The sequence below is a fragment of the Equus quagga genome, chromosome 11 (genome assembly GCF_021613505.1).
Source record: "Equus quagga isolate Etosha38 chromosome 11, UCLA_HA_Equagga_1.0, whole genome shotgun sequence".
Classification (NCBI taxonomy): Eukaryota; Metazoa; Chordata; class Mammalia; order Perissodactyla; family Equidae; genus Equus; species Equus quagga.
In genome coordinates this window covers 18,980,419-18,998,406 of record NC_060277.1, presented here as the reverse complement: position 1 = coordinate 18,998,406, position 17,988 = coordinate 18,980,419, and the positions used below count along the sequence as shown (strand labels likewise).

General features: G+C 39.2%; 3 protein-coding genes across 7 annotated transcripts in view; 1 reads left to right on the top strand and 2 right to left on the bottom strand.

Moving 5' to 3' along the window:
* NT5DC1 (5'-nucleotidase domain containing 1) overlaps positions 1 to 6,309 on the top strand; it is a 125,312-nt gene extending 119,003 nt beyond the window's left edge. Inside the window, exon 12 of the mRNA XM_046674294.1 lies at positions 4,529 to 6,309. Coding sequence (XP_046530250.1) covers positions 4,529 to 4,644 — 116 coding nt within the window. The 3' untranslated portion in view covers positions 4,645 to 6,309. The remainder of the gene's footprint in view (positions 1 to 4,528) is intronic.
* TSPYL1 (TSPY like 1) overlaps positions 1 to 17,988 on the bottom strand; it is a 37,547-nt gene that overhangs the window by 11,961 nt on the left and 7,598 nt on the right. For 3 of the 5 annotated variants that reach the window (XM_046674295.1, XM_046674298.1, XM_046674297.1), the window contains exons 2-3: positions 7,453 to 8,150; positions 2,896 to 3,078 (exon numbers count right to left, since the gene is read on the bottom strand). The gene's annotated coding sequence lies outside the window, so the exon portion shown is untranslated. Of the gene's footprint in view, positions 1 to 759; positions 863 to 2,895; positions 3,079 to 7,452; positions 8,151 to 17,988 lie in introns of those variants that run through there. The other 2 variants (XM_046674296.1, XM_046674299.1) reach the window with 2 other exon arrangements.
* TSPYL4 (TSPY like 4) lies at positions 10,470 to 15,594 on the bottom strand. Its single transcript, XM_046674300.1, has one exon. It carries the CDS (start codon positions 14,617 to 14,619, stop codon positions 13,381 to 13,383), a length of 1,239 nt encoding a protein of 412 aa, XP_046530256.1. The 5' UTR covers positions 14,620 to 15,594; the 3' UTR covers positions 10,470 to 13,380.

Sequence of the window (17,988 nt, the reverse complement as noted above, 5' to 3'; positions counted from 1 at the left end):
AACAGACAAAGATGGAGGAAATGTATCCCCAGAAGATCTGCACTGAAGCAAATACTAAGGGGTATTGTTCCTCAGGCCGAAGTAAGAATGATCCCTGTTGGAAGACTGGAGAGGCAAGAAGGAATATACAGCAGCTAGAGATAGATATGTGAATATGTTAAAGTGAAGTTTGCTGCTAGAAACAATAAAGAAAAAAGTTCCATGGAGTTGACATAAAGATAAAATTTTAAAACATGACACCAACAGCATATAAATCCCAAAGAGGGACAGCTGGAGTTAACGTGTTCTAACATCCTTGTCCTATATGGTAAAGGATAAGAGTATGTTAGATATTGATAAGTCAGAAATGCACGTTGTCATCTCTAAGATGACTACTAAAAGAACTGTAATGATATGCATACTGAGCTAATTATGTAAAATGATTTTAAAATCTAAAAGGAAACAAAAATGGGGAGAAAAGAGAATATTAAGAATAAGTAGGACAAATGGAGAGCATTTAGGAAAATGATAGATTTAAATCTGAGTAAATACATTAAATACAGGTGGCTAAATACTACAATTAAAAGCCTGAATGAGGGGCCGGCCCGGTGGTGCAGCGGTTAAGTGCGCACGTTCTGCTTCGGCGGCCCAGGGTTCGCCAGTTCAGATCCCGGGTGCGGACATGGCACCACTTGGCAAGCCATGCTGTGGCAGGCGTCCCACATATAAAGTAGAGGAAGATGGGCGTGGATGTTAGCTCAGGGCCAGTCTTCCTCAGCGAAAAGAGCATTGGCAGCACTTAGCTCAGGGTTAATCTTCCTCAAAAAAAAAAGCCTGAATGAAATAACAAAAGCCAACCATGGGCTCTTCATAAGAGAGACATCTGAAACATAAGGACATGGAAAGTTTGAGTATTAAAACATGGAAAGAGATATACTCTGATAACAGTAACCAAAAGAAAGTTAGAGTTAGCTATATTAATGTGAAACAAAGTAGACATTAAGGAAAAAATCCATTATAACATGAAAGAGGATCACTTCATAATAACAAATTGTTTTCAGAAATTGCAAACTGAAAGTCTCGGGTATTCACCAGGCCCTCTCCTCTCTCAGGTCAAAATTTAATCCCTCCCTGTTTTCCCAGTACCAAGAAACTGCTGAAAAATCCACTCTGCTTTCTAGAGGCCTGTGCTTCTGCTTGCTTGTTAGTTTCTTGAAGTTCCTTTCAGGATTTGGCAAAGGGCTTGAGGAGAAAACCAGCAGAGTCCGGTTCTCCACCCCTTCCTTTCTAGCAGATTCCCTGCCCCTCCATTTTTGTTTCTGCCGTCCTTCAAGACTACCCAAAGCTCTGCTACTGGTTTTTCTGCTTCTGTAACTTCCCACACCCTCAGCCAGAGTCCAGGTGCCTAAGGGGAAAACTGTGGCAGAATGTGGGCTCACTGCTCTGCTTGTAATTCCGGGCCAGGAATTGTGTGTCCTCAGGCCTTAGTTGGCTCTTCAGCTCTCCAATGACTTGACTCTGATGTTTGTATTTTATTCAGCTCTTCTAGTTGTCTCAGCTCCAATTTAAAAGTGGTAGTCTGCTTAAGTTTTTTGAACCTCAGATTCTTCTTTCCTAAATTGGGGATATTTCCAGGCTGCATTTCTCCCCTCATAAGATGGATGTAAGAGAAAGTAAAGCAAGATATTTATCTGAATTATTGATAGGATGATGATGATGATGACCCCAAGATATGTTTGACCTTCCAAAAGGTCCTTCCTCTGTGCCAGTATACAAATCCAATGTCAGTATATCCACGCAGTGAAATCATCTCTCATTCTCATTGGTTTCAAAAAGAATGGTTTTTCATTTTGTTCCATGCTTGCACACATAAAATTAAAGAAAGGTAATCTAAAGATATTTCTTCCTTTTACTATTTTCCTTTTAAAGAAATGGACCTTGTAACTTAGAGGGGTCAGCCCACAATTAAACTATTATTTTCATTTTTTAAATTTCACTCTTCCTTTCTTTCAAAGTGTTTCAGATTTACAGTAAGGGAATAGGGTAGTATGATAATGGAAGTCACTGAGTTATTCTAAAGTACCTGGATAAAAACTGTTTAATGGGATATGGTTGTGAAATAGTAAAAAAGTCAAAGAAAGTGAATCTCCATTGTTCCACGATTTAAATATTTCTCCAAAGAATTGGAAAATAACCCCCTCTCTATCTTCTGGGGTAAGAACTCTCCTTCAAGAAGCAATAACATCAGTGTACCTCCCATTTTCGTTTTCCAAAAGCTTTCTTCCACAGCAACTTGGAAAAGAACTTGGCAGGTCATTTTTCTTCTGTTTAACTTTTCTCAGGAGAAAATATTAAGTGGGACTTACCAGTAGTCAAACAAAGCCAAACAAGTACCAGTTTCTTTGTGGGGAAAGAATGAGAGTGGGTGTGTCATATTCAGTTGTTGATTTTGATGTCCAAGACAGTTCCTCAAAAAGCAAAGTATTAGTCTCCCTCTAAGTTAGCACTCATTGCTATGATCACATTCTTATAAAGAAGTTATATCTCACACAGAACTTTCAATTGATGATTTCAGTAACATATTCAGTAAAGTTGGATAGTCCTATATAATTTACCTCCAAGGAAGAAAAACGACTGGAAGAAAAGTGATGTGATGGCCATGGCTTTGGACATACTGAAGATAGACTAGACTCTTTATATAAATGTTATCCTGCTAATATCTTAAAAAAAAAAAGTCCCAAAGTTGTTCTGTTTCTATCTGTTATATTATTTTACATTGAACTTACTGTTTAAGAATATTTGTTCCTTTTGGTTCACTTCATTGAATTGTTAGATAATATGGTTGATATTACAGTATATTTAGTACATGGAGTTTAATAGAACATTGTTGTAGTAAACAAGAATTTGGTTGTCTACCTTTCTCTTTTCTTCTGAATATATAGTCAGCACCCAACAGTGACTTTCCTGTAACGGAGATGGAATGTTTCCCTCTTGCTGAGGCCCAGTCTGGAGATCCTTGTTTTACCAGAATCGTCATCTAATCTCAGTCTGGCTGTTCCATGCCCAAATTTCTTAACAGTAGTAGACCTTTTTGGCTACCTGAGAGAGAGAATAAAATTTTTGTTTTAAGTGAGATGGGAGGTGAAAAACAAACACGATCGTCTCCCTTTGCCTCTTAAAACCTTTTTGTATTCATTTAATGTTTCTTTATTCCTGGATATTCTGTTAGATTTGGTTATCTCATTGAAATTTAAATGCATATAAGCCATTTTTATGGATGTTATAAGTTTGCACTTATTAGCCGTCTACATTAAAATAGTGGTTGGTTTATAAGCATTTTGATACCGTAATCATTTTTAACCCTATAATAATGGCTACACAGAGACCTAAACATTTGCTTTAGGAAATGTATAGGAAAGTCAGAGAAACAGGTGGCTGGCTTAACTCTTAGCCTGTATCATTTTGGTGGCTTATCAGAAATCCAGGACTTCAGATACATAATTTTAATAACTCAGTTTACTCTCCAATGCCTTTAAGGCACAGCTCAAAATACACTCCAGCTCACTGAGCACTGAAGACCGATGTAATTCACTGATACTGGATGTTTTGCTGTTTACAGTAATCTTCACTTTCTGTGGCATCAGAAAGGCAGTGTTCCTTCACAATCTCTAGTACTAGTTGTCTACTCATAAGGATTAACTGCTTGGGCCTTGATGATTCTCAGTGGCATTTAATATAAAGTATAGTGTTTCTGCTAGTGTCATTTTCAAAATACTCAGTACTACCAAATGATGTTTTATTTGTGAAATAAGGATTACTGCCCAGTATCTATACATGTGGCATGAATGTCATAACATGACATATATCATAATGTTTCGCTTGTGATATTTCTGGTAACATTTCCTTGAAGAAATTTGGGAAGAAAATATCTGAAGGCTAGCTTTTGAGACATATGAAGATGTCACAATGTCCTACCATCAATAAAGTATGCATTTTATGTTCTCTCCCTATTCCCCTTGTTACTGTGTGTGGGTGTAATGTTTACCATATGGAAAGTTACCACATTGTGCTTATTAAATCCTTATTTATCTAAGCATTCAAAGATGATTCATAGCAACACGTTATTACCAAGGGCTATGAAGATTACTAGTTCTCATTTACCAGTTACATGATCCCCTGAGGTAGGGCCTGAGAGATATTTTAATTAAAAAAAAAATCAGATGAGCATCCCTATTTTATGTGTTAACTTTTGTGTGGAGAGTATTAAAATTAAACTCACTAGTTAGAGCTCTAAGAGGATTTGTAATTTCTCTAGATGTAGTCTGACTTAAATTATGATTGTAAACTTTATAGGGAAAGACATTTACACTCTTCATCCTAGGTGCAACCTATCCAGGCGAGAAAAGAATATTAAAATTAGGAAACTCTAAAAAATAAGTTTTTTATCAATGACTATCAAATTTTGATTTGTTTATACTTATAGAAGGCCTTTTGAGATCTTCAGAATAATCAAATCTTTTTTTTTTTTTTTTACTTTTTTTTTTTTCAGAATTACCCCTGGACTACAAATTTACCAGGTTCTCTTCAAATAGTTCAAAAACGGCTGGCTACTATCCAAACCCTCCATTGGTCTTATCAAATAATGAGAAACTGACAACCAAATAAATTATCTTTACTAAAAAGTGAAGTGAAGAACCATATATGCAGCAAATGTCCTATAAAGATGTTAATTTTCAAGAAACACTGTAAAATGCCTTAGAGGAACAAATTCATATTGAAAATTGACCAAGACATTGATATGTTTTTCCATAGGACTGCTTTCCATATGGATCATCTTCACGCCCAGGAACTCTCAGCTTATTAAAATTTCAGTATCTTAGAACTGAAAAGAACCTTATTCATATTTTCTATACCAATAGTTCTGAGATGAGAATTCGTCTGGGGAGTTATACGTATATACATACACACACATATTTACACATATGCCTAGACAGTGGTTCTCGAAGTGTGGTCCCGAAACCACCGCCATAGCATCACCTGAGAACTTGATAGAAATGCATATTTGCAGACTCTACCCCAGACCTACAGAATCAGAAACTCTGGGAATGGGCCCCACACAATCTGTGTTAAATTACAGTGTGATTCACCCTAAATTTGAGAACCACTGGCTAGACTGTCACCTCCAGAGATTCGTTTAATTGGTCTGGGAATATAGATGAGCATTGGCTTCTCTTCCAGGCCCCAGAAAATGCAGCCAGAATTGAGAAGAACTGATTTACACCTGTTCCTTCAATTTATAGCCAAGAACACTGGGTCCAGTGACATTAAACTATTTTTCCAAGCTGTCAGGTTTTATGCTATTGTTGTGTTTTCCCAAAAAAAAGGAAATAAAGAGACATGATTTCTTCTGAGACCACACAGCCAGTATGGGCAGAGATGATATGAGAAGCCAATTATTTCAACTTCCGATGTTACCCATTAGGGTTTTCTCCTTCCTAATAATGTTAAAGGCTGTTTCATTCATTTTCCTTCACTTTAAGGCATGTATTCTCAATGGGACAAAAATTGGTTCGTAAGGGGAAAAAAACTCTTAGATGATGCAATGGATTGTGGCCTTCCAAAGCTCAACCCTACCCAATAAAGTCTTATTCCTTAGTATTAATTTCTCACATTAGGGAGAAATGTAATTTAAAGTTAAATTTATTAATTTAATTTAAATTTAATTTTTCTCCTTGGAATGGGGGATGATAATGAAAAAAAGGTTGAGAAAAGTTGCTTTAAGGGATTTATAGTTATATTACAATCTGGGATTATTGTGTTCTGTGTGCTATGTATACCACGTATGTATAGTCATATTAGTAGCTATTTGTTGCAAGATGTTTGGAGCCAGATAATGTTTACAATATAAATTCCTGGCTACTCTTATGCTGTAATTTCACTGTGTGCATCATGGACAGTATCAGAAAACATGCTGGTAACTATCATTATTTTACTTGGATTGTAGCAGAGAATTTAGCATACTGATGCATGTAGTGAAAAGATAAATATTTTGTTAAATTTTTAAATGCTCAAATAACCTCCAATATATTGTGAGGATAAGTATCTCAGGGTAGATAAACAGTTACTGAAATTTTTTCCTCAAAGTCAGTAGCTTTGTTTGCTCTCTACTACTAAGTATACAACAGTGTATTTGAAATTGACTTCCAAAATCTCATTGGAATATGATAATGAGCATACGCAATCAAGCTTAGAGCTAAATGAAAGATGCTGTCTCATGTATACTGTCAATAGACATTTGATTTCTTTTAAAAATAAAGCTATTTTTCCTTATTCATGTTTATTTTGTCAATGGCAAAGAATAATACATCTTTAAGTGCCTATAAACTGCTGTTGTTAATATGAAAAATGAGAACTCCAAAATAAGAAGTTAATTGCACTTTTTTGGCCACTAAAGAGTGGAAAAAAAATTCAAGTCAGAAGTTCTAGTCCTGCTTTTACCAGTACCTACCCAAGGAATCTGAACAAGTCACCACATAATCTGACCTCAGTTTTTTCCATCTTGTCAAAAAAGGGTAAAGTTTATTTCCAAATTTCCTTTCCCCTTTCTAACAAAGTTGGTCACTGCTTCTAATGAATGTTGTTTTTTTTGTTGGACTGTAATTAGACTTTTAAATTTTTTCATTGTCTCTAAAAAGTGCCAGTGTCTCTACTTGGCTATGAAGAGTAAAAATAATCATCCAAAAATGGCACTATAAAAATTAAAAAGCATATTTGAGAAGAAAAGCTGGATATCCTATGATAAAGTTATATCAAGTAAGAAAGCAGGAAAATTGTATCAACAGGCAGTTAAATATTAGCATCCAGGCAAACATTCATCATCTAAAAGATACCTACAAATATGCAAGAGAAGCGAGGTTTTCTTTGCTGGCCAGTTGATCTCATCAGCAGAGAAAAGATCTGAATGGCACAGCGGGCAAACAGTTTGTCAGGTTTTGGTATTTGGAATATTGAGGTAGCAAAAGCTTCGGCTGAACCAACTGCAATCTAAAGTCAGCTACTTCTGAGTTTGTTAAACTCTAAATTGAATCAAGTATGACTTTTCCACCAAAGATCATACCCAACAATAACTTTAAATATATATATATATATTTAAAGCATATATATATACATATGTACATCCATATGCATATACACACATATATGAGTACACACACTTTTAGTGAGCTGGTTTGAATGAAAATCAAATCTATATGATTATTTCATATAACAAACCAACATAAAATGGAATGTCAGTCTATCTCTTTGGATATAATAACCCTGACTGTATGCTGGAATCACATGGATAGCCTTTTTTAAATGTGTGATATTGCAGGAACATTCCTTACCTCTTCTCAGGCTCTTGAGCACAAGATTATCACAAGAGTTAGCTTCCAAGTTAGTGCAAGACTGGGATATATTCAAGAGTGGACTCACCCAGTGTGGTCTGGTTGCTGCCATTGAAAATCCTTGGGCATCGTCCAGTCCACACAGGGTGAATTCAAAAAGGTGTCTCTTGTTGTTGGTCTCTCAAATCATCCTCAGAAGTAATGGTAAAAAAAAAAATGATGATAATGAGTGCTGACTCCTCACCAGGCTACTTCATCTACCTTATTTACTCCCTATAGTCATCATATGAGGTGTATACAGTTATTAAAATTTTACAGATGAGGAAATTGAAATTCACAGAGGTTAAATATGCTTGCTCAATGTTGCACTAAGGAACAGAGCCTGTACACGAGCCCAAGTTTGACCCCCAAATCATGCTCTTAGTTGATTGACACATAAAAGTCTTCCAATGTTAGATCTAGAATGGGGCAAATTCTGTCTAAAACTACACTTGCTTTTAACAATCATGCCATACCACGACACATGAGGGATTAAAAATGAAGACATGGGCTCTCTCCTAAAGTAACTTATGATTTAGTAAAAAGTATTAAAACAGATATAACATAGAACTTACCTGGAAGAGTAAAATAGAGAACCAAGAATCATGGGAGTCCTAAAATGTGTAACGAAGTGTGCTCTTCGTGGAAGCCACATATGCTAAAATCATCGATGAGCAGGTCTACACTTTCTTCATATTCAGGTTCAAATGTCCACCTTGAACACTTAGTAAACTTCCTTCTTTGGCTCTGAGGAAACCAAAATGGAGAAGGAATAATGAAAACTGGTCCGAGTAAACTTCGTGGGAGATGGGATGTCTGGGCCTATAGAGAAGTTGGGTCATTACTTAGAATGAGAACTACAATAGCACATAGACTGCTTGTCAGTTTCTTGTCCCATGCACCTGTTCTCGGACTCTTAAAAAACACCTCATTTTACTTTCTTGGTAGAGATCAAAGCTTAATAAAGTTTAATAAAGAAGAGAAGGAATAAATTTACTAAATGCTTGTTAAAAGCCATCACCAACTTGAATCAATTAAAAAATATTCTCTAAACATAATAGAGATGTCAACATTTCTTTACAGTTCTTAGCATCTAAATTTCGTAATAATATTTAAAGTCCTTTTGGTGCATTTACTCCCTTTGATAAAGGGAACAAACTAATTTTATTTATTTAGACAGCAAACATTAAGATTACATATGTAAATTCAGAAGTGTTTTAATCTCTATGGAATCCTGTAAAAGTACCCCTTTCAAAGACCAGTCCATGAATGGGTTAAAAATAACCTTCAACTGAGTCCAGAATACTCACGTAAATAGGGTTTTTGTTTTATACCAAATTTAGTTCAGATCACTGTGTTATAGTGATAGGTACCCTAGCATGAAATTTAAAAAATACGTCTGTTACTTGCATTTTAGGCAATTTACTTCAACTTTCTGATCCTGTTTTCTCAACTATTTCAATGGAGATAGTAAAACTTGTGTCAAGATTATGAAGGTAACGTGAGAACACATGTGGAACTGCGTGACGTAGCCCAAATCTCTTGAGATTGTCAAGCCAAGAATGTGCATCTGATGCAAACTCAGATATCCATAGGGCAGGGACCTCAATAATTAAGAATACAGGTAATGTTTTTGGTTTGTTTTTAGTGATGAAAATTGATTTAAGGAAACTTGAATCAACTGGAGATAAAGTAGAAGCAGCAGCAGAAGTAACGGGGAGAAGGGGCTCTGAGTAAGGAAGGTCTGTGGTGGGTGTCTGGCCTGAGCTGAATATCCAGAAATAGGAAAGCATTCCCAAGGAGATTCTGTTATGTGGGGACCAGGGAAATTATGAAGTATGTCACTAGTACTCACAGGACATTATGGCCTGAGCAGACCAAAATGATACTTCTCTGGTGAACAGAGAATGAGAGAATCTCTTAACTAGTTTGGAGGTCTGCATAAAGAATAATTCAGTTCTAGAACTGAGTAAGAAAGACAAAAAGGCAATGCAAAGAAATGGAGCAGGACTATACGAGTGAACCAATTGGTTGTGGTTGGTAAGTGAAACCTAGAGAATGCTTAATTGAGTCTAACTGTATTAGACTAAACAGAACAGAAACCCCATGTTAATCTGTAACAAATGAGTGGCACTAGCTTACTAGAAAAATGAATACTATTGGTTAGACTAAAGCTGATAAAAAACCGAGGACAACAAAAAGGTATTTTCTGACTATGTCCAGAATGGGCTAAAAGAGATAATGCTTGAAACAGGTGGTTGAGAATGCAGAAATCAATCACTGAATTGCAAATGTAAAATGAAGACTCTAAGGGAAAACTGGGATTATGATGGGTCTAGAGCTTGCAAAAGAAAGCCTAGCTAATACTTAAAGTTCTCCAGGCCTTGAAAAATTATACTTCAGCAAGTAAAACGCGCAGGTAAGAATTGCACCAAGAGTCAGCAAGTCCAACTGTATATTTAACAATCTCTAGCTCAAATCAGTAATTTGGGGCCATTTATGTCACATTTTTGTTAAATGGCTAAAAATACTTGGTGATTCATTTTCACAGCTCTTGCAGCATCCATAGCCCTCTCTACTACAGAGAATGCCTAAGTATTTATCTGCCAACCTTCGTGTAACAGCTGCTGAACAGCAAAACATCACTGGTAATTGAAGTTGTGATGTCTGCTATCATTTGTTTCTAGACATTTCAGTCATAATTTTTTTGTAGTTCTTTATTTTTAAAAAAGCACCACATTGTTGTAGGAAAAGAATTTAAGTAGCACTTACAGAATGCACAATGATTAATTCTTCCTAAAGTCTATCTTAAGCTCATTAAGAAAACACTGAGACTGGGGGGGACGTAGCTAACATAAATGTAGTAAACAAAGATGGTGCATGAAGAGTTTTCCACTGAAAATGGTATTTTAAGTAAGTGGCAAAAATCAATATGTGGTGCTTTAATTAAAAATTATGTTCTTGAGTACGCAATTTTAGTTGTGCTTATTTACCATTTTTCAAGCAAAAGATTTTGGAGGTTTTTTCCTAAACTTCAGGATGATGCTTATTGTGACGATTTGATAACTTTAATGATTTTTCAACCTTTTATTAGCCTAGGCAACATAGACAGAACTTTATTTTTATTTTTTGGTGAAAACAAGAAATACAGCAGATTGACAGATTTTATTTTTCCTCCAAGCACAGAGAAGACTAAAGTACTAACAATCCTTGTTTAGATTGACAGAGCAATTCTACAAGTACTTATACTGGTTAGGAACATAAAATGTCAAGTATAACATTACTACTAGGGCAAGAAATACCAAGTAAAACAACAGAGTTACGTTTTTCTTTTTAAGATTTCTTTCACAAGACAGCAACAATTTGTAAAATTTCAAAGATCACATTCAAATTATATTTCTAAGAATAGAGCTATATATGAAGAGAGACCAGAACAATCTTGTACATTATTGAATATTCACAGAAGTCTTCATACTGCACAGGAAACAAGTTTGCTATTTTTGCACACATTCTCAATTACAAGCAAAAAGCAGGGCTGTAAATGTCCTGCTTTGTAAATGGAAATTTTGCTAGTAAGCAAAGGAGAAAGGAATTAAAAGGATTTTACTCAAACACAGTGAAATAAGGACATATACCATTAATCTTCACATATAAAATGTCACGCCTAGAATAACAGAAAGAAAACATCCAGACCTGCACTTTCGTTTACAAAAACCTACTGGTGAACGCAAGGAGTTAGGGAAAAACTGGAGGAAAACCTAACTCCTCCAGGCACCCTCTTTAACCATCAAGCACTTTGATTCTCTCACCTCTCCTGGGAAAAGCCTCCGGGGCCTCCCCTCCCACCCACGACCCTGCAGGGTTCCAGTCTTTCCTGCCTGCCTTTCCAGGCCCACTCCACAGGGGGCTCATTTCCCTTTCTGGGCTCTCAGTTTCCCCAGCCTAGGGCACCCTCTCCACTGCTCTGTGTTCAGACCTCCCAAGCCCTCGGGGAGCTTAGGCCTTCAAAAAGGAAGGAGAAAGGATAAGGGCAGATAGTCACAACTACCATACACCTCCATAAGTAAGAGCTCTGACAGCACCGCTGTCCCACCTACTGGCACTCATCCTGGAAATCCAGACAGACTCTACACACGCCCTTACCTCCTAAAAGGGAGGCTCTGTCTCCCACAATGCAGACTGCAGCCTGCTCCCTCATTTGTTAGGACACAAGCAGGGAAGGAAATGGGGAAGGTGAAGACTGAAAGCCAGGAAGGCCAGGCAGGAGGATGGAAGCCCCTGGGACATCAGGGCAGTAAGAGAATGGTACAAAGGTCAGGGGTGACCCTCAAAATGCTGCTTTGGGGTTATTTCTAAGGGATCCAAGGCTCAAAAAAGAATCTCCATGTTTAGAAAAGTAGAGTGAAACTAAGTTTTGGTTGCTTTAGATCACAGCTTGCTCTGGGTCTATCTTGAATCCATCACTGTGAGGTCCTTCTGCCTCTACTTCCAGCTTCTCAAACTAAAGCTCAAGAAACACAGAGAAAGTTTTGGTGAATGGATAGGAGAAAAGCGCGGAGCTGTCAAAGTTGGCCCCAAAAAACCAGTGCCCATAACTAAGCAATTAACCTATACATCCCCCTCCGAAACGTTCAGACCTTGCTAAAGGAAGTGGGGTGGAGGCAGGAGGGCAGTCAGAGATCTGGACTCTATCGTACAGTGGCTTTCTCCCTCTGGACACAATCAAGGAGAGAACAAATTAAATAAAAAGCCTGCTTTGCCAGCTTTGTTTTCTGTTTCTGAGCTGTAACTGCTTCAGAGAGGAGGAGGGAGGGAAAGAGAAGTGGGGAAGGATTGAGGGAGGGGGAGGGGAGAGAAACAGACATAGACAGACACCGTAACAGGCCCCAAAGACCAGAAATACCTCTTCCTTGGTGCCCCCACCCTGGCAACTTTGTCATGCTCAGAATGGAAGCAGGAGGGGGCTGCCCAACAAAGTTGCCTAGATCAAGGGAGGTTTGTTGGCTAGGACTCAGAAAGGCCAACTGCTAGAAGGGACCCCCACACCAGCTTTGTTGTGAGCACTGTCACATATGACTGTCCAACCTGCCTGACAGTCAACTGGGTTTATGGGTAACCATTTGAAGGGTGGGGAGTGGGGTCGGTTCCTGTGTGCTGCCTGGGAACTTAAGTCCGCAGATATTGCCTGAGGAGGCAGGCAGGGTACCTGGGCAAAGCTCATCCAGAAGGCTGAGAGCAGGTGTGGGTGGGCCATAGCACAGGCCTTCATACTCACCAGTACCTTGTCACAATGCAGTGACCAAAGACATACGAAGACCAATGTGATAACACAGAACACCTCTCATCTGTTACCTCATTCATGCCTAGTAGCCACCCACCAGCCACCTGCTTATTCTGCCAGATAACCAGCAGGGTAGATGGCACCAGCCCAGGAAGGCAGCTGAGAACCAGTGGTAGCCTGGAATGTCCAGTTTGGATTGATGGCTGGCATCATTTATATCAGCTTCATCTTGTAGCAGTGAAACTCAAAGAGCTTGCCACAGAGCACATTGGTATGAGGACAGCCAGCATAAAGTATGAAGCCCAACTAGTTATTTGCAAAGATATATCAAGCTTCTTTGTGGTAGATAATCACTTAAATAACTGGGAGAAGACCATGGTCACAGACAGGGCCCAAGGCATGCAAAGGAAGGCAGTGCATATCTACAGCATCATGTGCTTGGCATAGAAGCAGTGGAAGGCCATGCACTTGGAACAGGTAACACGATGCAGAACAGCATGAATGTCCAGAGGAAGAAGAAAAGAGGCATATAAGCGACACTCCTGCAAGTGGTTGTTGAAGACTTAGAAGAACCAAAGAACAAAGCAATCCAGGGTGGAGAGAAAGCAGACAGACGACTGCATACTGCTGGCTAAGCACAGGTCCAAGAGGAGGTGGTAAGGAAACTTGTGCGAAAGATTCTCCCATAGGCAGCAGTTAGCCAGACTGGAACCTGAAAGACCTGGGGCTCTCCACTGGCTGCCTTGCTGGGTCTCGAATTCCTCTGCGGGGCCCTTCACCCATCAGGTAGTACTGTAGGGGATTGGGCCACAGTTCTGCTTTGATAATCTCAGCAATCCTGTCGAATTCTAGGAGGCTGTGGTCTGAAAACCAATTGAAGAAACTGGGGATAGTGTTCCCCTCCCGGTTCCTGTGGATATGGGACTGAGGATCCTGGCCCCGGTGCCAGCGGATTGGAGTGGAGAGAGACACCACCCGGCCAGAGGATCTGCGCTCATATTCCTTAACCAGCCCCTCATTTCGGAAGTAGGGGTTGCTCTGAAAGATGAACTTGAATTTGCAGCCTGCTCTGGGGTGTTTAAGCTCCTCCACCTCCAAATTGATCATGTACCTCATCATGTCTTCATCTTGGCCACTGATCATAGGCGACAGCTGGGGGTGGTTCCGAAAGGCAGTGACCCAGAAACCTGGGATATTTTGGATAATGAAACTTCTGCGCTGCATATGGAGCCTTCGCATGCGGCCAAACTTGCGCTCCAGCTGAAGGAAGGCCCTGTCAGCCTGGGCATTTACGTTTGACAGCTCCTGATCGATGGCCTCCAGCGAGTCCATGCAGTTACTGATCTTCGGGGCCCTGGCCCGGGTCTCCTCTTTCACTCCTCCTACCACCTTTTTTTCCTTCTGTATCACCTTCTTTTCCTCCACCACTTCCTCTGCTCCTCCTTCCTTTTCCGTTGCTGCTGAAACGGCGTACTTTTTCGTCGTCATTTCCTTGGCCTTCGCCCCGAACATCATCTGAGACCCCGAACCCCCCGCGCCACAGGTTTCTAGCGCTTTCTCCCCAGCGGGGCTGCGTGGCTCTCTACGCTGACAGCCATTTTCCTGGCTATTGTCGATTGCTACCGAGGCAGAGGCTCCTTCCAGGCTCTCTGTGGCAGGCGGGGTCTCTTTCTGGCCCACTTGGGTCGCTGCACGGCCGCGACGCCCGGCCACTCGAATGCGGAGCGGGGGGCCGTAGCCCACGGAGTCCTGGAGTGCGCCTCCCTCCGCGGCGGGCTCCAAGCCGCCCTCACCTGTGTCCGCCATCACCTGTGTTGCCTCGGTTTCCTCGCCCTGGCACTGGTTTCGGTCCGGATGTCCCGGGGCATGGTTGGGAGTAGCAAGATCGCAGGTTTTAGCGACAGGGAGGTTGTTGCCCTCATCCAGCCCGCTCATTTTGGGAGCAGTCAGTCCTATGGCAGGAGAGCGTCCCTTGTCCTCCGCAGAAGCCGCGCTCCGCCCCTCGCACCACCTCTCTTTACCTCTAGGGAGGATGCTACCATAGCAACCGGTGACGTCAGGGCGGTAGCATCTTAACGTCGCGCGAGAACTCGCTGCCTTGCGATCACAGTGGTCAGTCAAGGGTGCTTCTGTATCTTTCTTTCTGTTAGAGAATGTTAGGATTTTCGTCTGTCTGGAAGAGATTTGGCTTAAAAAAATAGTTGCAGACTAGACTCAAGCATGTGAGAACTGTGTTAATATGGGTTTCTAAGGCACTGAAAGAATTTCTAAGGCACCTATGCTATTGTCTCTTAAAATATTTACTTAAGAAAGGTTATTGTCTATTCTAGTCTGTTAGGTCATTGGGCTTCTCGGTATAGTAAAGTAGATTCAGCAATTCAAATGCGTTCCTTCTTTAATGTACAGATTCATGGCTACTATCCAAGAATTGAGATGAGCGGAGTTTGATTTTTAAGAAAGGTGAAAAGTTGCTGTGCTAAGTATGATTTAAAAAATTAGGAGCAGCCGAGAGGGAAACTTCTCTCATCCTAACAAGGCATAATACAGGATTATTTCAATTTGTCTTGGAGATTTTAAAGTTTATATACTTTGGGCAACACCTACGAAGCAATGGGACAATATTTCCCCTTCACTTTTGACTAATGTAAGTAGCAAAGTATTGTATGTTCCTTACTTAGAGATGAGGTGACCCCCCACACATGGGAGCGTGCAAATATAGCCCTTAAGCGCTACTGGAAGAAATGTAATCTCAGGAGATTTTAATTTCTAAAATTATGCATATTATATATTGTCTAACCTCAGGTTATAATCTTAACCTAAAAAGAGTTCCTGCTTCATAATGCCCATGGGCATGAAGCCAGCAAATATTGGCCAAAATTTGCTCCTGTGATAATTCACTGCAGGGCAGAAACAATAATTGTTTGCAGGCACTGAAGCTATTGTCTTAATTAAAATATTTTAAACTAACATTTAAACATTAAAAATATTAAACATTTAAAATGTTAGTTTAAAATATTTACTTAAAAAGTAAGAAAAAGTTATTTTCTACTCAAGTCTGTTAGCTCATACAATTCATTTGATAGTAATTATCTATTATCGTTTTGTTTGTTGGAGTGTGAAAATAATAGTGTTAATCCTTAGAAAAATGCAAGAATGAAGGAAAACTTAAATTTTGTGTATTATTGTTTAATGTCTTAAATTCTTATTAGAAAATGACTGATTACAACTCTTTGTAATAGAAACTCCAATACAGAGCACCCCAGATATATGGTTTGCAAATATTTTCTCCTGTCCCATAGGTTGCCTTTCACTGTGTTGTTGATAAAACAGTGCAAAAAGATTTGTTTTCATATATAAATAGTGCTAGGTTCTAGGCTTTAATAATAGATTTTTCATCTACATGAAGGTTTAGCACTAGATAATTGTTTTATGTGGGGCACTGTCCCTCACATTGCAGGATGTCTAGCATTCCTAATGCCCCCAAGGAATGCCAGTAGCACCTACATTCGTTATAATAACCAAAATAACTCTGGCAAATTTCCCAAACACTCTGTTAGAGGGAGGTACACAATACACAGTGAGAAAGTTTTTTAAATGCTTGGGAATATGGTATTCCCATTTCTAGTCACTAGAGGGAGGAAGAGGTCTTTAAGAAGATAATCTGACTAGTTTGTCTGCCTTTGGTGTTCAAGTTTAAAGTGCTCCGAAGAGAGTATTTATAGCAAGTTTATTGACTATACATTCATTAAAAGAACTATGACATGAGTTTTCAATATATGTTTGATGCTCTATATATTATTAAAATTGAATCATCTTTTATACTTAGGCTATCACTGTTAACAAAATTAAAATTTTCTCAGACAAGCTTGTTTGGTTATGATGGCTCCCTGTGATAATGTTTAGCCAAGAAAATGTCATACATCCTTACTTTCTCCATTCATAAGGGAAACCAGGGACAAGTTCCCTGACCTGAATGACCTCATATCTTTGTATGCTGGATGTGATGGTTAATTTTATGTGTCTGTTTGGGCCAAAGGGTGCCCAGATTAAATACTATTTCTAAGTGCCTGAGGGTGTTTTTGGAATTAGCATTTGAATTCATGGACTCAGGAAAGTAGATTGCCCTCTGAAATGTGAGTGAGCATCATCCAATCCATGAGGGCCTGAATAGAACAAAAAGGTGGAGGAGGAAGGAATTTACCCCTTTTGCTTCCTGCCTGGGTACTTGAGCTGGGCTATCAGCCTTCTCCTGCCCTTGGACTGGTCATATCCCTTTATTCTCAGGCCTTGGGACTCAGACTGGAATTATACCATCACCAGCTTTCCTGGGTCTCCAACTTAAAGACATCAGATCATGGGACTTCTCAGCCTCCATAATCACCCAAACTGATTCCTCATAATAAATCTCTTCCTATTGGCTCTATTTCTCTGGAGACCCCTGACTGATACACTGGGTAAAGACACATACACTGGAATCAGACATATCTGGCTTCAGGTCTCAATTGTGCCACTTACTGGCTGTTCAATTTGAGCAAGTCACTAGACTTCTCTGAGCCACAATTTCCTCATATATAAAAAGAATATAATGAAATTTAACTCACAGGACTGTTGAGATGATGAAATAAGATACGTGTAAAGTATTTATCCCCATAGACTTTCAATAAATAAAAGCTGACTTGGTAATTTTTATGCTAAGATTTACCTACATTAAATAGATAGTGCAGGCAGTATAAAATTAATGGCAAATTCTATTATGAAACTATAAGTGTATAGAATTTCAAAGATGAAAGACTTCCATAAAGAATGAAGCAGTTATCAGCCAAAGCAACTAAAAGCATGATTCATACACATAAGCCCGTGAATGTCTTCTGAGGTAGTGACTTCATTTCTAAGTTTTCATTTCTTCAAGCTTCAAACTCTGATTCCAGAGTTCAGAGCAGTTTAGTACTGGAAAATGAGTGCTTTCTCCACTTGCTTTCTAGTCAGTATATATATACAGTTTGAGTCCATTTGCATTTTCTTGATTGCATTAATAGTGCCCATTTTAAATAGCTGGGGAGCTTTGAAAAAATCCTGATGTCAAAGCTCTACCACAAACCAATTAAATTAGACCCTATGGTGCAGACAGATTGGGAAATCACAGATAACTTTTCCTTGAACTCAAGTGAGGGAATATCCACTTCCCAGTTTTGTTAAATTTACTCAGAAATCTACCACCTTATAACATCCAGCTATTGCAAAGGGCCTGGCATGTAGTACAGGCTCCCAGCACATCTGCTCCACATTTTGACTCTGTAGTCTTGC

Excerpts from the sequence above, each read along its gene's own strand:
- TSPYL4 (XM_046674300.1), bottom strand. The coding sequence starts at position 14,619 with ATGAGCGGGCTGGATGAGGGCAACAACCTCCCTGTCGCTAAAACCTGC.